This window comes from Mauremys reevesii, linkage group 11 (assembly GCF_016161935.1).
Source record: "Mauremys reevesii isolate NIE-2019 linkage group 11, ASM1616193v1, whole genome shotgun sequence".
Lineage (NCBI taxonomy): Eukaryota > Metazoa > Chordata > Testudines > Geoemydidae > Mauremys > Mauremys reevesii.
Window position 1 is genome coordinate 13,325,878 of NC_052633.1, and position 21,376 is coordinate 13,347,253.

At 40.0% G+C, this 21,376-nt stretch overlaps 1 protein-coding gene across 10 annotated transcripts in view; it reads left to right on the plus strand.

Moving 5' to 3' along the window:
- The window catches only part of ERBB4 (erb-b2 receptor tyrosine kinase 4), a 1,095,893-nt gene that overhangs the window by 484,770 nt on the left and 589,747 nt on the right, over positions 1–21,376 (plus strand). The window contains exons 1-2 of one of the 10 annotated variants that reach the window (XM_039494129.1): positions 16,139–16,155; positions 17,086–17,155. The exons of 8 other annotated variants lie outside the window; for them this stretch is intronic. In XM_039494129.1, the coding sequence (XP_039350063.1) occupies positions 17,110–17,155 (46 nt within the window). In that variant the 5' untranslated portion in view covers positions 16,139–16,155; positions 17,086–17,109. Of the gene's footprint in view, positions 1–16,084; positions 16,156–17,085; positions 17,156–21,376 lie in introns of those variants that run through there. One more of the 10 variants, XM_039494134.1, reaches the window with a different exon arrangement.

Sequence of the window (21,376 nt, forward strand, 5' to 3'; positions counted from 1 at the left end):
AGGTTTGCCCTTTTCTATTCTAAACTCAAGTCTTCTCTTTCCTTTCTTTCCAATCAGATGTTTCTCCCTTGTGGCCTCTTTCTCTTCCCCTAAAGCCAAGCTGTTTCTCTCTGATCCTCAATAGATACCCCACATTTGGTAATTTTCTGTTAAAGAATCTCATGTCCGCCCTTCATTTCCTTCTGGGCTCTTGCTAAATGAAGAATTCAAATCTTGGCTTCACCTCTCCTGAATAGACAGTGCTTCTCTTCTAACCATATGAGCCCCTGGAGCTTAAGAAGTTTGAAGACAGTAGCTACCTATGTAGCAGAAAAACCAAGGTGGATTTCAGCAAAATCCGGAGAACGGCACAGGCTCAGTGATGGAGGAAGGTAGGTATGTTTCCTTTTTCAAACCTGAAAAAAGGTTTGGATTCAGTTAGAGATTTGGCCCGAGACTCGGGTGTGCTTTTCTTTTTTAAATACTTTGCCCATCTTTAGTCGGACAACCCTCCTATATTTACGTAAAATCTGAGAGAGACAAGGAAGAGGGAAAACCCAGCTGGGATTCGTAACCACTAAGGGCTCAGTCTAAAGTCTACTGAAATCATGTTTTGGACATGTGGGAATAGGTCTAAAATTATTGCAGTGTTACCAGAGGCAATTCCCACTAAACCACATGCCGTTCAGTACCAAGTGATTTCCATTAGAAAATGGGGAGGAAACGGAATTAAGTTCACTAAATTTTCTATTGGACCTCAGAAAATGAACTTTCAAATGTGTACATTATTTCCCTCTCCCCATTTTTGACCTACACAGAAACTCAGGTTCGTCTGCACAAAGGATCCACTCCAGTGAATACGTGCACACTGCAGTCAATGGAACTAACTCAGGAACATACATTTGTGTATGTGTTTGCAGAAACACAAATGAAGCCGATAGTGGGTGATCACTAGAGATGGTTGAAAAAAAATGATTATTTTTTCTGCAAAAAAGTCGGAGAAAAAAAATCACCTATCAGAAGATGTATTCTACATTTCTAACCAGCTCTAGTTAATCACAAATGCAGAGGAGTTGTGGGTGCATTTTCAGTACATTTCCTGGAGGACTTTACTGTGAAACCATAGCAGATGCACCTGATTGCAAAGTTGTACAGAGAATATCTCAAATCTACATTTTTTTTTCTAAAGTTCGGGGTTAGTGCAAAACTCCAGAATTGAACAATCATAAAGAGAATGGCTACCCACAGCATTTGGAGCCAGTTCTGGATCTTTACTTTCCTTGCATTTAGGGGTGTTCTGTTCTGAAGTTTTGCTTCAGGCCAATTTTAAATATCTTAATTATAATTCTTAGAACAAGCGCCAAAAAGCATTTTGAGAACCTCACTATACAGATTCAAGATATGGTCTACGACTGGATCAGCTTACAAGCAGAGCTGGTAAAAAATGAAGAAGAGGAATGTTATGAAAAGCTGCTCAGAGTTGGGTTTTTTTTCTGAATTTGAAAATTTGAAATTTTATTGTAACCTCAAAACTAATTTTGAACTGCTCTACTCCTTTTCTTAAAAAAAAGTGACAATTTCAGAAAAATATTTCTTACTCTTTTTTTAATTAAAAAAATAATCAAAATTTCACCATCGGAAAAAATTGTACCAGCTCAATTTAAAAGCTAATATCAGATTCTGGGTAAGAAAGAGGTAACAAGGTGGAAGAATATGGATATTATCAACAAGATAATTAAGTTAGGCCACAGTTAAACGGTTCATTCCCATTCAGCAAATCTTTTAGGCATGTGCTTCAAGTTAAGTGTTTAGCTGAACTGAGGCCTTGGGGCTTGAGTCTACATTCATTGTACTTAATGCCATGCTTCCATTGATTTGAATAACATAGAATCGGGTCAATACCCAGAATGGTCTACTGCACGTCTTGGTAGAGAGGAGTGGTTTTGGAACAAATACATGTCTGAGTTGACTAACGTCTTGTAGGTTTGGGGCATGAACTGGGTTGTAAGCCGGGACTTGAATGAAGAATTCGTTACCTCGTGGATGAAGACTATTCTGGAAGACCAGAGTATTGGGGCAGGAGTCATTGGCGGAGTGGAGAGAGGGCAGTGGGAAACATGACCAGGTCGAATAAGTAAGGGGAGGTGCAGTTACAAAGGCCCTTGAGGGCAAGGTCCTCTAAATAGTGCTGTACTTTGGAACACCGTGTTCCATGTGGTGCTGTGTCTATACCGTGACTTGGGTACAAGAGGAATATATAATCCAAGTCTATTAGTGGAAATTCTCTATTGAGCAAACAGTAAAGTAATTTAGAAGGACTTCTGATGCTATCTGAATAATGCCACTTTTACTTTCATATCATTTTCTCTAGCATTCTCTGAGGAGGTTTGGAATACTGTAGGCAAAAATGGAAAACAAAAATGCTGGGCAAATCTCAAGGGGTGAACTGCTAAGACAACAGCAACTCAAGGAAAAAAAGATAAAGATTTGATTTATTCGATGTAATTGAGCTGGAATTCATTTTTCATTAGGATCTGGCACCTTCCATACTGATAATAGCTACCGCTGGACTTGTAGCTCTGCTTCCTTAAGGAAATGTTATTTGGTGGGGCTCGTGAAACTTTAGGAAGAAAGGGAAATGAGCTGAACAGGAATTAAATCATTGGTCTTAAAATCAAGAGAGATCCCAGACTCTGAAACATGAATTAGCATCAGCATGGCCAAAATGTCCATTTTTTCAGTATTTTAGGTACTGAAATCCACATTACTATAAGCTAAATGTAGATGTGTAAGTGCTAATTTCAGGTACCCAATTTAAAAATATCGGCCTATGTCCATTATCAGTGAGTTTGATGCATAGTCTTAACAGATAGTAAGAATGTAAATGGCAAACTACAAAGGCACTTTGATTTAATCATTTAAACAATAAGTTATTTTAATGCACATTTATATTCATACTGCTTATTATTCAGGCAGCCTTTTGTGGTATAAGAGCATGGAGCTTTGAAACCCTAGATCTCACCTATCGTTTGCCTTTTAAGTATATAAAGTAGGTTGGCTGATCCCATGGCTAGGGCACTAGTCTTGGATATGGGAAACCTCATTCAAGCCTCTGCTTTGCTACAAACGTCCTGTATGATCTTGGACAAGTCACTTAGCCTCTTTGTGCCTCATCTGTAAAATGGGGATTACATTACAGGGATGTTATTAGGATAAACATAAAAAGCTTGTGAGGTACTCAAATACTACAGTAATGGTGCAGATAAGTACCTAAGACAAATAAATTGAGTAAAGGCTTTTCATTTGCTGTTTTGGATTTTCCAGCATAGAACATCATTTAAACAAATGGCTAGGTTCCATGTGAAGAACTTTGTAAGCATCACTTTCCCTAACATTGACCTTCTTGTTTTAGAAATTGACTTTATTGTAGTGATGTAATGGAAATGTCTCCTGGCAGCCCCTCATTAAAAATCTGCCACCACATTGAGGAGAGGGGTAGGGGAATATGTATCACTGCTTCTAATGGAGGACATGTCCTCAGTCAGGACTATAGTATTATCCCTACCTGGGATGGCTTTGTCATTGGGAATCATAAAAACACAATGTAAGGTTAAGCTTGCTTTGAGAATATATCACATTACTCAAGTGTCAGATAGTTTTCAAACAAATCCATGATAGGATAATCTAGGGCAGAATTCAATCAAACTGGGACCCTAAGCACTTTCTGACCTGGGGCCCCTGGTTTCTCACAAACACCCTTGGGAGTGGTGTTGGCCATGACTGTGGAATGGGGCCCTCATCTCCCTGGACATAGAACACAATGGTAGCAGGGGGCCCTTTTCCCCTCTGGAGAGGCAAAGGTTGCATCAGGCTGGCTCCGTGGTACCTGTGTTTAGAAGGGTGGGCTGGATCTGCTGTACTCTTCCTGTTCTGCCACCCACAGAGTCCTTTGCTGAAGTGGTGTTAGTAGGGCCCCCAAAGCAATGGATCCTGGAGCTGACACTCCATTTAGATGCATGGCGCAGCTCATTACTCTCTGGCTGTCAGCAGACTCAGGCAGATGTCCCTGCATGAACCAGCTACACTTGGGTCATATTTCAAGCTTTCCTTTGGAATCAGGGATTTGTATTTAAATAAAGGCAGACAGTCTGATGTAATCATATGAGTCAAGGAGCTGGAGTCCTTGGCACTGGCCTATGTTTGTTTTATCTTGGCCTTGTCAGGGCCTCCTTACAGGCATCTCTGAGCCAGATTTTTAAAGGTTTTTAGGCCTAGTAAAGTTTTCAGAAGTGACTAGGTGCCTAACTCCCACTGAAATCATTGGTAGTTAAGCCCCTGGGCACTTTTGAAACTCCCGCTAGATGCCCGTCTCCATCTTTAGGCCCTTAAATACCTTTTAAAATTTGGCCCTCTTTCGAAGTCTCATGAATCACGTGAGTTGAACACTATGCTAATTCTCTAGGTTTTCCAAAATATATCTCGGTCCAATGAATTAAATGTAATGTAAATGCGTTGGCCACCTGGCGTGGGCTTTTCCCTTCTTAGTTCTGATTTATAAGAAAGCGGGCAAGTTTAATTGAGAAAATAAATGAATAGCCCCCCGCCTCTTCTCCCAGCAAATGCGCACGTCCTTGGGACAAAGAGTTTCTTGGAGGCTAAGCAGGGAGTTCTCCTGTGGAAATATTGGCAGCCCATCATGGCTTTGTCAGACTGTATATAAGAAGCCAAAGCCTCAGTGGGCATAAATCAGCACAGTTCTTAAATTGACTGAGGGTACGTCTTCACTACCGGCCGTATCGGCGGTTAGCAATCGATATCTCGTGGATCGATATATCGTGTCTCATCTAGACGCGGTATATTGATCCCCGAACGCACTCCTGTCGACTCCGGAACTCCACCAACGTGAACGGCGGTAGCGGAGTCGACATGGGGAGCCGCGGACGTCGATCCCGCGCCGTGAGGATGGTAACTAATTCGATCTAAGGTACTTCGACTTCAGCTACGCTATTTACGTAGCTGAAGTTGCGTATCTTAGATCGATCCCCCCTCCTAGTGTAGACCAGCCCTTACACAGGTGGAGGATCTGGCCCACTCTCCTTTTGATCATATGGAATGGATCCTGAAGAATAAAGTTACATCATAAAGCAAAGAGAATAACTTTCTTTCTGGAGTTTGCTTGCTTCGTTTGGAAGTTGAAAAAGTCAATGCAATAATACTATTGACTGTAGTACAAGAGTTAATGTTGTGATACTAAATCAATACTATCTAGAACTGTGTAGATATAGAAATAGCTGTAGATAGGCTGCTTGGTGTATTCAATGTAAAACCATTAGTAATCTGTCAAGCATTCAGTATCACTATATGACATGTAGCGCCGTGTATAGTGATGCTGTACATGTATCTCTAGTCACCAGAGTACAAATTTTGATGGAACCCAAAGCCTAACTTGCTGTTAGACTACCAGGAATCAGTCTGAGTTCCAGCCCTTTTGTTTAAGCACTAACAAATAGCCTTAGGATTTTAAACAGATGCCATATGAAATTAGTTGAAAATTGTACAGCAAACCATTATTTTGTACAAGTAGACTTCATTTCAGTTCACTCTGGCTTTTCCCATATTTCTCCTGATTGCTGCCCAACCTACTATGTGGAATTTGAAATGAAAAAAAAAGAAAAGAAAACAAAGTTGCAGAAGGGAAAGACACATTTTTAAAAACAGGTTTCAGAGTAGCAGCCGTGTTAGTCTGTATCTGCTAAAAGAACAGGAGCACTTGTTGCACCGTAGAGACTAACAAATGTATTTGAGCATAAGCTTTCGTGGGCTTCATGAGCGTATGTAAACTATTCCATGGATTGACAAGTCTGTTCTCTTTTGAGAAAAGCACTTGAAACTCCGTGCAGACAGTGCTACAGGAGGCACTACACTTTTGTGAAAGACATGGTACCCACTGTGGGGAGATAAAGTGGCCTGGGTAGCAAAGTTTGTAAACAGAATGCAGAGGAGATTTTTTTTTATTTAAAGTGAAGTGATTTTGGCATGCTTATCACCATTCCTGTTATGCCAAAAAATCACCAACAAACTCTGTCTTAACATAAAAGGCAAAACTACTGTGTGAAATCGCTAGAAAATATGCTGAATCAAACTGCCAGAGGGAAAAACAGTTATAGATATGGAAAAATAATCTTGACTCTTTTCATACTAAAATCCATGTATGTGAAGTATATCGCAGCATGGCAGAAAGGTGATATTTGTCATCTGTGTGACAAAGACAAATTAGACTCTGGCCATTTTAGGGTGGGAATGATTTTCACGAAAATTAATGACTTGATTAGAAGGAGAATGAAGCTTCTTCAAGGGGACATGCAAATAAAGGAGGAATCACTAAAACTGTCATCTGATGTAAAGTGAACATTAAAAAGAGAGCGATAGGATATTGTAAAAAGAAAAAATTGATATATCAGTCGTACACTGTTAGTAAGTATAAAGGAAAGCGAGAGAGGAAGAATTTGGCTCAGTACATGTTTGACTTACAAAGTATTTCATTTAAATAAGGGCTGTGCCACTGTTTCCCAACTGAGACAGCCACAACTCTAAATAGCACAAGAATCTGAATACTGTATAACCATGGACAACTTGTCTTGTGGAGTTTTGGACACTGAATTTCTCTGATTGATGCAAATATTGTTGTTTTAGTCTATTTCGGATATTTGTCTGCGCACTGTTGAAGAGATTTGCCCTTAATGTATAGGCGAGGGTAGTGTAAAATGATTTGTTTCCGTAAGTGCAAGTAGCCATCTCAGGCAGCAGATTCAAGAGCATGGTATCTGCAGATTGATTTCTGCTACCATTCAAGAGGATAGGACAAACAACTGCAATCGTTATGAGGAAGAAACACGTCAGACTAAGCCACACAAGCATTCAACCTGATTTCTAACTTCAGCAGTTTAATTAAGAACAAATCTACAGTAGCAATTAGTTTTCAGTTTAAGGCACTGGAGTAAGCATAGAGGAAAGGCCAAATTTTAAGTGTGTGAAAGGGCTCATGTACGGCATATTGCCACCAAAAGTGTGGTTCATTTTTTATAGGGATGTACTCTAAAAACCTGCATTATTAACTAAAATTTGGTTTGATACTGGGGAACATCTGAAAAACTTCAGTGGTACTTGTATTTTCTTCATGTCTAAACTGTCAGTAGGGTATTTATTTCTTCTCCACTTCCCTTTTGTCACCCTCTGCCTGGATAGACATAAACCTTTTCCAGCTGATGTTTGTGATGAAGAAAACAGTCAAAAATTATTTGTTAAATATTGTCTTGTTTTCTCAAATAATGTAATGTTTGGGGAGAGGGCAACATAACAGTTCTCTTCATAATACATTTTGTGCTCAAACCTAGTTTGTTGGGAACACAGTAGGCCAAGTCAAATGGTACCTATTGGACTCAACATCGGAAAAATATATAGTGCTAAGCTCAGCCTACAAACCAAGTATTTGGTCAAAAATGAGTTGCCAAATCAAGACACTATTCACAGTCAATTGGGTAACTGTTTGTGATATGACCATCTGTGGAGCTGGCCAGAAAATGACAATTCCATTTCCCGAAAACTTTCATGGTTTCAAATCAGTTTTTATGCTGTGTTGGAAGGAAAACTAAACTTTTCAAAATCATTGCTTTAGAAAGTGAGAGTTGTTGCAATGTCTGTTTTTGGACTGAAAACATCAGGTTTTAATTTTTTATTTAGGTGTCTCTCTCTTTCTCTCAAATTGATCAGAGTGCACTATGGACCTCAGAAACCTTCCATAAAACATTTAATCAAAATCGATAAGTTTCCATGAAATGTTTTGTTTTTGACAAACTGTGATATTCTGATAAAAAAACGTTGGTAGAATATTTTCCAACCAGCTCTAACATTTTCTCAACTTTTTTGTATGCTTTGGCAGTGAAATTGTTAACAATTTTGAAGTTTAATTACCATCTTTAGATTGTAGATCTAATATGCATTGATGAACAGGGCAGTTCACACCTCTCAGAACTATATTATTAGACTCTCTCTCTGGAGACTCAAGCAGAGATCACTCTACTGTTTTATACTTGTTCAAAATTTGAAATGTAACTTTACAATCAGATATTTTGCAATTAAATCTTAAATTCTGGAGCACAATATGTTAGCCTGCTGAAAGATACCTGCTTTCTGAGCAGCAATGAGTAAGGACTAATTTGTTTGTGGTAAAAATAATTCTCTTTTGTTCCTGATTAACTGATCTTATCCCATGTGCTTAGGAGCATCTGCCCAGTTTAAAGATGCCACTTCTGTCTTTCTCAGTGAGGCAGAAATGCTGTATTTTAACTAAGTTCTGATGCAACTAGAAAAGACACCCAAAAATGTCTCCTAGCTTCTGCACCTGACTGCTTGTGCTCTAAATGCCCTGTGTAGACCCTGCTGACATGCTCAAAAAGGTTTAGTGTGAATTAATGCAGTACTATTTCAAATGGGACTACATTGATTCATATTTGGTCCCTTTAGAGCATGGCAGCAGGGCAGTTAGAGTGCAATATTTTAGAGTGCTCTGCAGTTTACACTCAGGTGGTGTTCATTGCTGCACATTGTGTAAACAAGCCCTTAGTCCCAAATTACTGACACTGGTGCTGCAGGTCTTCAGCTGGATGCTAATGCTGCTGGAATCATCAGTAAAGTCTCTCCAGGCCTTCTCAGTGCCTTGCAGGGTAGGGAGGGCTGGCAGGAGATGGGAAGCTATATTCCATTCAGGTGAGAAAGGGATCCAAGCAGTTCATAGAATCATAGAATATCAGGGTTGGAAGGGACCTCTGGAGTCATCTAGTCCAACCCCTATGTTTTCCATCTTGTCCTCCAGTTGGGTGGAGGGGTAGGTGTTTTCTGGAGCTAGCCATGGATTCATGAGAACTACATCTCTGTTTCCCATGGATTTGCCCTCTTCATGGGATGTAGCTCTGTACAGTCACTGACTCTTCCCCCCATGAGGTTTCCTTCCCTTTGCACTCAAGGAGTTCAAACTCTTACTGTGCTCTAAGTTTATCCCATTTATCAGGAGGAGGATACCATGTGCCCACCCTTCTGAATACTCATCCTAGGCATGGGCAGATATGAATGAAAACTCTGTCCACCACCACACAGATCCATTATTTTCTTTTTATTTGTGCATAGCTCTGAATATTTCAGTATTGCCAACTCTTGCAATATTATCGTGAGTTCCCAGACTCATGTGATTACATGAGAATCTCGGCTGTAATTTAAAGAACACAAACTAGTTTCTAGCCCTGGTGTTGGAGGAGAAAAGCTTGATAATGTGGAGTGAGTGAACTCTAAAGGCTAAAATCAGAAAGCAAAGAAAAAAGAGCTCAGTTTATTTTCTTTAGAAGTCTCATGAGTTTTAAGCTAATCCTTATGATTCTTTGGAGCCTGACTCACGATTTTTGAATGCTTGGAATTGGCGATGCTGAAAATCTTATGAAGTCCCTGTTTTGCAGGATATTCATAGTCCAGTTTTACAAACCCAAGAGGACAAAGTGGGTTGGAGAAAAAATCCAAACTTGTTGGTGTCAATCCAAACCAAACCCAAACTCTTAATCACTTTATTTTAAAGCTGGGTCTCCATTTACCCAGCTAATTTGTGTGCAGTTTCCACGACAGCTTTCACAAATGCATTGAACTTTCCACTTGCACGCGGAACAACTCAACTTGCACGTAAAACGGTAGTTTTGTGCGCACAATAAGTGGGCAATTGCATACCTATTGGCACACCAATTTTCTTATTTTAAAATCTAGCCGTAAGGCTTTGTTCAGTGTGACAGAGTCAGAATAGGTCCAGCTGACACAGTGGCACTTTGAATATTGCTGTTTTCATTTGGGTCAGGAAATAGCCTCCATTAGAAGATTGTGGAGAGATCTAAAACGAAGAAATGATTATTTTCCAGCAGGCTTTGAAGTCCACGTTTTTTGATGTTGTTTGGTGGTGATTGCTGGGATTATCTTCAGATCCTCCATGTATGTTTAAACATAAATTGCATTTGACTGCAGTGACACTAATTATGGCAGAGGCGATCAAATGCAGCCCCCCTGCTGGTGAGCTCAGCCAGTAAACCAGTTGTGACTGACAAGGGTTTCTAGTGCTTTAGACAATTGGAATTTCATAAACTGTCCTTCACCGTTCCCCCGCCCCCCCCCCCCCCCCATTGACTCAGAGAGAAAGTGACAGAGCAGGCTAGATCCAGAATCACCATCTGACAATCAGAATATCACACTGACAACCATCAGTGCTTAGAACGTGAAGCTGCGGCTTTGCAGCAAAGGTTTGATATACTGACATATTATCCCCCCGAGCACAGTTCCAACCTTTTTATTTCCCCTTTGTTTTTTTAAAAAAAAGAATAACCTTCTTTCCTGAAATATGAAATTTCTCAGTGACATGTCTTTGAGGTGTTTGACCAAATATTGTAAAAACACAGCCAGGGCTAATAATCCTAAAAGCAGGGCGTTGCATTCCTCTGACATTGGAATCATTTCAGTTCGTTTACAGTACATTTGAATCACGGTGTCACTCATCCGCTCAGTTTCCATTAACTTAGCCTGGAATTTCTTCCGTCCCTGCACAGAAGCAAAAGGGTCAAGTATCTCCTTCATGCTCAGAACTGTAGCCTGAATAGCAATTCTGCTCCGGGTAATTGTTATTAATTAAGCTATTCCAATCAGTCTCCATGTTTTTGTTGTAATAAATAGTGAATGCATTTGTAACCTCTATCATCTTTGTTATTAGGAAGGGAAAACAAGAGAGCCCTGTTCCTTGAGACCGTGCCTCATGGGATTTCTGTGGTGTCATTGAGTAGTTTTCCTTATTGCCTGATATATTTTCCTTCTTTTTTTTAAAGGCAAGGGGCACCCTATTAGAATGCAATGCTGAGCAGGCTCATTATTGTCAAATTAGATTCACTGACCTTCACTGCTATTTACCAGTAACAGACAGGCAGCTTCAAGGACATTTTGCAATGGGTAAATTCCCACTGAGTGCCACTCACCGACAACTGGATCTCTCATGCTTCTGCATTACTGGAATATGCAGGAATGTTTAAACCCAGTCACAAGCCTTGTGTTAATAGAGTAGTTCTTTAAATGGATCACATGCCGTACCCCATGTACACCTCCCTCACCTCCTCGCATGCTCGCACGTTCTTCAGATTAGATTAACTAGACCTTCACGGGAAGTGTACAACCAGGGCAATGTGTAGCACCAATATTGGGACCAAGTGGACTGAAAGTGGCACACCATGTCCCATGTAGGCGGGTAATTGAAGTTTGGCCTTTTATTTTTTATGTTTTCTTGATTTAATTTTAAATAAATGAAAATCCACTATTAATTTCTAGGCAGTAATGATGCATTAGATTCTTATAACCCAGCCTCCTTTCTCCCTCTCTCCATCTAATTGTTTGTTACTTTCACTTGTGATTTGAAGTTTAAAATGAGACTTGTAAATTCATCAGTGCCAGAACCTTGTCTTTTTACTTGTCTTAATGATGAGGATAATACACTCCTACATAGTGCTTTTCATCAGCACATTTCAAAGTGCTTTACAAAGGGAGGTTAATAAAGAACCTGTAGACATACAGCACCTAAGATGCATTCAGTCCTTGTAACAAATTTCAGCTAAAAAAGCTATTGATCCACAGTTCTTTATTTTGTTATTAAATGCTGACTTCTCCTATTATGGCATTTATAGAAATGTTATTAAATATCAAGGTAGCGTCCTAGAAAGTAACTGGGGTAGTGTGTGTCCATTTACAAGACTTAATTCTTTCCCACTGGCAGTAAAGCCATTATGCAGCTGTTATAACTTTCGGTGCTCTACCACTTACAATCCTGTGCTCCTAATGGGAGAATTTGACCAGTGGATCTGTGTAGCCAAATAAACCACTGGGCATGTCTTTGCCCTGTCCCCAGAACTCCCCTCTGTGTTGTTGGAGCACTGACTGCAGAGGAGGGGACATATTGTCCAATACATGCTTCAGGAAAAATATTACTCCATTGATAAAACAGTTCTATTTATTGGAGTCTTGGAGGAGTCACAACTAATGCTGTTTCTGCTCATGGGATTTACCATTTGGAAGATATTTTATTGTTATCTCATGACATTTCCCTGCACTTTTATGCTCATTTATGTAACTGTTTTCTTTGATTTATGGCTGGTTTTCTTCATTTATAGCAGTGCCATAAATTGTGTGGCCTTACTTTCAATGGTTATAAATTCAACAACATCACTACTAAACCGCAGAATGGAAAAAAAAAAAAAACACAACTTTTCAAACCGCCTTCTTATCACAACCACCAACAAAACAACCCCATCTCTCTATACAAATGTACAACCAAGAATCAAAATAAGTCGGGGGACTAGGCTTCTTTGTTCAAGCCAGTATTTTTTTGTTAGTGTAGAACGCAAAGAGTTCAAATCTGATGAAAGGACACAAGAGAACAAAACTTGCAGCAAGGAAAACCATTCAGAACATACTTTAAGTGGAAAATGTACCCTATCAAACTATACAATCTACTCTAAATCCAAACTCTGCCATCTTTACTCTCATTGAATAGCACAAGCACTGCGCAAACCATCCTAATGAAGTAAATCAGACTACTCCAGGAGTAATGTACTAGTGAGTGGTAAGGGTTGGGTGGAGAACAGGGCCCATGCCTGGTGTTTATGTCACAAAGCTGGTGACAGCGCTACCCTTCTGAACTGACCAGACAGGGTCCAAGGTAATCAAACCCGTAGAGATTTATCTCAAAATTAAACACAATCACCACACAAAAAATAAAACAACACACCTCCATGCAGAGATCAAGTACATAAGTTTCAGCCTTAGAAGAAATGTTCCAAAAACTTTGAGAATAACAAACAGGGGGTTTATAAATTGCTCCAGTGGTCCCAATTTTCCAAACCGCGTGCTTTAAGTAAGCTCCTAAATCCAAATTTAGGCACTGAAATAAAACTGGTTTAATTTTCAGAGGTGCTGCGCACCTGCAGCTCCCATTGACTTTGCTGGGATTTGAGGTGCTCAACATCTCTGCAAAGTAGGCTACTTTAATTTGAGTGCCTAAATATGAATTTAGGAGTTGAATTTAAAGCACTCATATTTGAAGAAAAATGGCCTGTTTGTGTGTATATGTTTGTGCGTATGTGCACAGGCGCTGACTCTGAGAGTGCTCCGGGGCTGGAGCACCAACAGGGAAAAAATGATGGGTGTTGAGCCCCTACCGGCAGCCCCACCCATCAGCGCCTTCCCTTCCCTCCCGGCGCCTCCCGCCCACCATGATCAGCTGTTCCGCGGTATGCAGGAGGTGCGGGGAGGGGGAAGGGCAGTGAGGGCGGGGCATGCTCAGGGGATGGAGCAGAACCGGGTAGGAAGGGGTGGGCGGAAGTGGGGGTGGAGCAGGGGCGGGGTCAGGAAGAGACAAGGCAGGGGTGGAGTGGGGGTGGGGTCTTGGACAGAGTGGAGGTCGGGCACCCTACAGATCATTAGAAAGTCGTGTGTGTGTGTGTGTGTGTGTGTGTGTGTGTGTGTGTGTGTGTGTGTGTGTGTGTGTGTGTGTGTGTGTGTGTGTGTGTGTGTGTGTGTGTGTGTGTGTGTGTGTGTGTGTGTGTGTGTGTGTGTGTGTGTGTACCCACTCTCTGTACATGTAATTGTACAGGGATAGCTCAGTGGTTTGAGCATTGGCCTGTTAAACCCAGCGTTGTAAGTTCAATCCTTGAGGGGGGCGATTTAGGGATTGGTCCTGCTTTGAGCAGGGGGTTGGACTAGATGATCTCTTGAGGTCCCTTCCAACCCTAATAATCTATGACATTTTGTATGTGTAATTATATCCATACACACCTTTACAAGATGATACTGTATGAATCACTGTTTATAGCTGAACTGTTAAAAAATATAAGAAATGAGGGATTCTCTCTAATAAAACATATTTGTTAGCTTTAAAATTAGGCTACACATAATATAGAAAAAACACATTGTAGGTTTTTATTCTATACATTGTAATGATCAGAATAGTTAAGCTTTGCATCCTATAAAATGTAGAAATCTGCACTTTAATAATCTGTTTTTATGTCTCAGTATAATGGGGGATATTCAGAAAAAAAAGCAACCAATTAAAAGCCTGCATTCTTTCTCAAACTTGATAGATAAAAAAAAAAATCTTATTTTACAGACTTGAACACAGTGCCCAAACTGTGGTCCTGATGTCATAGTGCTCAGTCCTTTATCTCTGTAAGAACTCCAGGATCAGACCCCAAATGTATCTTGCTAGTCACAATGCAGTTGTCAGAATTACCTTTGGTATTAAACTGTGCAACCACTTGTGTTCTCAGCAATACTTAAAGGTCTAAGTACTATTTAATCAGCTGTCTTACATTATGTGAACTTTCTTGTCTATTTGACAAGGTTTTTTCCTGTTTTTTTTTTTAAGCCTGTGTGTTCATCAGTGGAAAATAAATTACAGTAGTTTAATTTCAGTTTAAAAATCCTGTGGATATTGGCAAAAAAAAAAAGGCATATTCTACTGAGTTGCACATTCAGCTTGAGGAAGTTAGAGAGAAACATTGCTGTCAGTTAATTTTGTTTTCTCTCTTGCTCAGTTGAGAAGAGGTTATCAGGCCCTGAAGGGGCTATTCTGTGCTTAAACACTCAATTTATTTGATCCCTGGTGAACAGTTGTTTTTCTTTATTTCCCACATGTTTGTCTTTAGTTCGCCGAGTTTTAGTGTTGCAAAGTTGCTAGAATTTTGGATATAATTTCCTGTTAAATAAAGTCCTTGCTTGATGTAATTAAATATCATAGACATTTTAGCCTTTTAATTATGTGACCTGTGGATTATACGATAATTGCTCATTTACTCCACACATTGGTCTATATAATTGTACTTTGTAGGCCTCAGGGAAACATTTCATTTTTTTTTTACATCACAAGTAACCATAGAGTTACCCTGTAACTAAATAGTAATTGCCATGCACTTAAATAATTACCCACAATTACATTAATATACGCCTTGTGAAATAAAGCACTGATAACACTCCAAATCTGAGCTGCATTTTTTGCACAAGCACATGCTAAAATGTTGCAAAAAGACGACCAAAAGAAACTTTTATCATGTTTAGGGTGACCACACAGCAAGTGTGAAAAATAGAGACAATAGGTGGGGGGTAATAGATGCCTATACAAGACAAAGCCCCAAATATCGGGAGTGTCCCTATAAAATCGGGTCATCTGCTTCATGTCACCAGTGTCGTTTAAAATATACTGAAAGCGTATGGAAACTGCAGCAAGGACCCAATTCCTGTTCCCATTGAAACTGATGGCAGAACTCCCGTTGATTTCAATGGGATCAGGATTGGGCCTGCACTAGATGAATAGACTTCCCTGTGTGCACCCGAAATGGGTATGTTTGTACACTGTTCATTAAAATGCATTTAAGTAGAGTGAATGTGTGCAGAATTCAGGCAACCCCTCTGCAAAAAAGCCCCCTGGCTGTTCCAGAGACAAATAAAGTGTGAATCCCCAAGGAGTTTCAGCATTGTTGGAGTTGCTATGGAATTCTGTTACTACATTGCCAAGGCAATGCTCTGTGCAAGTTAAGTAGGCACTTGGCCCTCTAGGAGAGGGGCAGCTTTACAAAGAAAGAAGGGGAGGGAGGGAGGAATACTTCATGTTTTCAAACTAAGAACTATTATTCATAAGGAAAGAAAATGATTTGGTACCAACTTCACCCCAGATCTGACAGGGGTCTCACTCAGTGAATCAGTTCTTGGTTTAAAACACACATGGAAACACCCACAAAAGTGTTTCTTTTTCATGTTACACAGTTATTCATTTAGTGGCTTGTCTTCTCTTTTCTTCCCCTACCTCCAAGAAACCTGCCTGCCTTTGTGCCCTGAAGAGGCAACATAAAACCTTCTCATTGTTGGGCAGGTTTTTCCTACAGCTGGTAGTGACCTCACAGAGCAGAGAGAGCCAGGATGGCAGTTGGTGTGTCTGTATATGTGGTGTAACCATGCTTGTGCTCTCTAAGGAGAGCTGACTTCCCACCCGATAATCCTGGGAATTATAATTGTAAAGGACTGTTCTGTATGAGACAAAAATTTACTCTGATGAAATGAAGGGTGAGGGCACAGATGGGGTTAGTTAATACTGGGAAAGCACTCTGGACTAGTGGATTAAGGAAACTTCTGGAAGTTTCGTGACCAAGGTTCTAGTTTGGAATCTTAGGACATTATTTTCAAACTTGGGTGCTGAAAGCGAGGTCCCTAGATCCATATTTCAGTACCTGAACAAAAGTGGCTAGATTTTCATAAGTACTGGACACCAGTGACCCTCACTAGTCTTAGTAGGAGTTGCTGATGATCATCCTTCATTTGGGTGCCTAAATACAGATTTAGGGTTCTAGCTGTAGGTATCCAGGTTTGCAAATATAGGCTTTTACCTACACAGAGGTAAAATGGGTCTAATACTATGTGTACTTACAAGCCTTCCTCACAAGAATCGTGCAAGTGTAAACTAGGTTAAAGAGAAATCTTGGGTCCAGGAATGCGGGGAGCAACCAAGATTAAAATCTTTGTCTTTTTTTTTTTTTTAATTTGCCTAATACTTGTGGCCTAGTTCCCCATTTTCTGCAGCTATCATAGTTAACTCAGCAGCCCTATTCCCTTCTACTCATCTCTCTACCCATTCTATTTGGCTCCCAGGGTCAAAGCCACAGTATAATTTTCTTCCATGTGGTTGTATGTCTACGGAACAGTGGGGGCCGAGTGCTTCCCTACTACTTAGTGATGGGGATGGGGGACTTGGCAGCTCCAATGCTCCCTGCCCCCAGGGGCTACTCCCCCAAATACACACTATATTTTAGTTGCTTTTAGTTAACATAAATAAGGCTCCAGAGTGCACACCAATATTTAGAAAGCGGATAAAAAATTGATCTATTAGCCAGGAGGAGGTTTTTAGGCTACTTTGTGTTTTGTCTGCATCAATCATAAATGACAATGTGGTAGAAGATCAGTTTCACTTGGGGAATGACCTTTTGTGTCCTTCAATAGATTTCTCAGCTGAAGTCCTCGGTCATGGAAAAAAATACCTGCAATATCCTGACTTGGGGAGAACATGGTGGTAAAAAAGAATAGGTGTTTAATCTTGTGTGACTAATGCTATTGATCATATTGGGAAATATAATGACAAGGAATAATGGGAAGCATAATGATGAAGAGTAACTCTCCAGATCTTCAATCAGCAAGTTAAAGGTCTATTCTGTGGAGTTATCTTTCCTTTGGTTAGAAAATATTAACTGAAAAGAAGGGAATTCGAACAATGTATTTAAAAAATCTGAATTGAGGAAATCTTTAAGTACATTATTTTGTACCGTCACGCCCTCAGTCCGGACCTGGAAGAGAATCACCAATTCTATGGAGAGACAGTCTGTAGGCCTCTATAAACAGGGGCAGCTCCAGGCATCAGCACGCCACGCGTGTGCCTGGGGCGGTAAGCCACGGAGGGCACTCTGCTGGTCGCCATGAGGGTGGCAGGGAGGTTGCCTTCGGCATGCCTGCGAAGGGTCCACTGGTCCCGTGGCTTTGGCGGACCTCCCACAGGCTGCTGCCGAATCTGTGGGACCTGGGACCTCCCGCAGGCAAGCCGCCGAAGGCAGCCTGCCTGCCGTGCTTGGGGCGGCAAAATACCTAGAGCCACCCCGTCTATAAACCAGACTCTACCAATTGATTATTTTGGTTGCGTGTTGCATTTGGAACTAAATTGGGAGTGCTGAAAAGATTTTATAGGAGAACAAGTTTTTTTGTTTTGTTTTGTTTTTTGGTTTCCTGCTTATGATGAGAAAGTGTTACATCCCATCTAAGCCATGATGTGTTATGTATACAAATGTTACATATTTACTTATGTGTACTTAAAAGGAAGTCTTTCATTTTAAATTATTTTCAAATCCAGTTTCTGCATTAGGAATTTGCCATTTTGATCACAGAGGAGAGGGTATGTTGAATCATAGTCTTTTTAAGGATTATTCCATTAAACAGTGGAATGGTGAACGTGCAACTAGGGCAAAGGGTGAAGACTGCTGCTAGTGTCTACATACCAGGTGTCACCTTCATCCCCATGGCATCCCACCAGCTTGGAGGCTTGTACTGTCCCTCTTGATCTAAGCAAGCGCTTCCAGATTCACAGCAAGACCTCAAGGAGAGGCAGATGATAGAGCAGATGGCTGATGACTGATTTGGCAAAGTTCGATGAGTGGAAATTGTTTGCTTTAATTGCTTGTCAAGTCTGGTATCTACGGTAGAGTTAAGGGTCTACTACCTAAACTCAAAACAGAACAGAATAAGGAAAGAAAAGTGGAGGGAGGCAAGATAAACCAATGTACCCTGAGGAGGAATAATGCTGCTGGCACAGCCTAAAGAGTCTGTACTTACTTTCTAGTGCTGTGTGCATGGTTTACATCCTGCAGCATGTTTTCACTCTATGACGTTGTAACTGAAGAGGACAAAATGTGTATGATGAAACTAGATGAGAAATAATACTGGAAAAACATAACTTAAAATGACCAGGCAACAAAGGATGACATGGTCAAATATGAACAATTATCCTTGAAACACTGCACTATAAATTTAGTTACTAATGTGATATCATTTTGACTGATGCCCACATGTTCACCACATCCTCTGAAATATGTTATAACATAAAATGAACAGATATTTTCAGGACATAATGCAAAGTCTGTGTATCAATCCAGGAAAGAGTAATCACACACAGATAATCATTCTTGATTAAGATACAGTCACTCTCAATATTTATAAATACCTATCACTTCTTCATGATAATCTCCTAGGACAGAAATTACTGCCCCTTGAAAACTGTTTTGTCATTTTAGAGACATCTTTGTGGTACTGAGTAGACAGCCTCTGATGAGCTCTTGTTGCAAGGGAGAGAGCCCAGATGAAAGGGCTGCAGGAATAAGATTTAGGAGGAACAATGAGCAATGGCCAAAGTGTCTGAAACAATGTTGGGCTGTTAATTCAGAAAGTTCATTCAAGGTCTTTCATTCTTTCAGTCATGAATGACATTAACCCTACCCAAAAAACCCTAACTCCTCCCCCTGCCACCCACCCAACCAAACAAACTAAAAAGAAAAAAACAAATCCCCACAAACTGTAAGATTTCTTTTTTCAGTTGGACAAAGGTTTAGTTTCATTTTTATGCGTTGGTACCTCATGGGTATTCGGCCATTTTCTGATCCATTCACTCAATTAGTAATTGAATTAAAATCATTACCACTCAAATTCTTGAGCTTTCCTATATTCTATATATCCTATATTACCACATAGGTTGTGAAGAATCAAGTTAGCTGGCATGATGTTGACCGTGCATTTGCAATGTTGTTCTAGCTGTGTTGGTCCCAGGATACTAGAGAGACAAGGTGGGTGAAGGCAATATCTTTTATTGGACCAACTTCTGTTGGTGAGAGAGACAAGAGCTCTTCTTCAGGCCAGGGAAGACTTGAAGCTTGTCTCTTTCATCAACAGAAGCTTGTCCAATAAAGGATGATATCTCACCCACTTTGTTTCTCCTGCTTTTGCAGTCAGTGGAGGTCAGAATAAATTGTGACAGCTAATCATGGGTAAACCCAGAGGCTGAAAGCGTAGCTAGCTGACATGATGTTGTGAATACTCTTTGCCCTGCTCTGTGTTGACAGCGAAATCATATTCAGTATCAGCTTACTCCACTCTGTATATCCGTATTCAAACATGGTAACAATATGTAATATAGAGAATGCCTTAAGGAAGGCATCCCCACTTTTGTCAGTTGAGCTTTGTATTAGGGCGTGTAGAGAAAATTCCAAGCCAATTGTCCTGTTCCCTACATTTCCAAGCTGCCCTCTAAGTAACAATTTGTGGTCCTGTCCACCACTTCTAACCCACGTTCTAATCGTCTCTAATATAAAACTTTAAGCATTCCTTTAGCTAGAAATATACTTCTTCTAAGTTGAATCATTCTTCAAAAACATTAGATTTAAACGAGAGGAAAAATGGTTTCTGAATTCATCTTAGTTTTGCTTCCTCCCAAAAGAGAGATCTACAATAGTTTAAATTCAGTGAGACCCGTCCTTAATTAGAACATTCTTAATTGCAGGAAAAACCAGGTTTATGGTTGATTAGCTGGAAGATGCTAGGAGAGTGTAAAGTAATAAAAAAGGCCAGGAGGGAGTTTCCCCCTTCTTTCTGTGTCTTTGACAGCAAGGGGTAATCTAGGCTATTGTTAAGAGGTGAGGATATAATGAAGGCAATGTTAAGTACTCCAAATTTGCCAGTAATTAGTGGCTTCTTAAAGGACCCACCGGTAATTTTTTCTGAGAGTTTTAGAAACTTGGCACTGATGCTTGAGATTGCTAATAAAACATTACTTTATCCATTCCTTCAAGAGTCCCTGACAATGTCTTGTCTATAAAAGCAAATTTAATTAAGTAAATAAATTACTGCCAGGAGTAGCATACAAATAGATTGCAACTGTGTGAGAAAGAGGCACTGGGTATTTATTGTTTAGCTCGCCTTGTCCAAAGTAAGAGAACTTGCAGTTCTGTTTTCATAAACAGTCTCCTGAAATCAATGAGTCTGATGTTTTAAGCAGTGTCTTGTGTATATACGGCCTGATTGACAAATCGATCAACAAATGAAAGTCGTGCTGCACTCAAGCAAAACCTCATGTAGAGAGAGACAAATTATTTTTATGCATCCTTGCCAGTGCCTTGTCATGAGATTCCCCTCTCCCCCCACCAAAAGTCAAACTCAATCTTTCATGATTTTAAAAGATAAAAGGTGGATCTCCTAGGGCTTACCTATACATGGAACTGCTCTTCCTGAATAACTCCATGTATGGATATTCTTATTCCAGAACAAGATTATTCTACTTTTGGATTCACACATGAAGTTATTCAGGAATAACAGTGGCTGAATAGGTCCGTGAATAGGCAAGCCCTTAGAAGGTTTGATTAAAAAATTAAAAAGATCAATTGTTGAGCTAGGAGGGTTAAAAAAGAAACAGCTAGAATTAGTAGAAGACTAGTTATATTGGGTCGAAAATGATTTCTTCATTTAAATATATATTGATCATCACTAGCGGAGGCTAAAATAATTAACTCATTTGTTGGAATGTTTAAGTGAATTCAGTTCGATCATGTTCACACTTGCTACTTGTTAGTTTTGAGTGAACATTTGAATGATTTAGTGTTGCTGGAAAACATGGTAATGGGAAATTTAATTTCAAAGTTGCATGCATGAGTATCTGTGGAAAGAGTAAGCCAAATTCATGCATATAAGTGCTATAATTGCT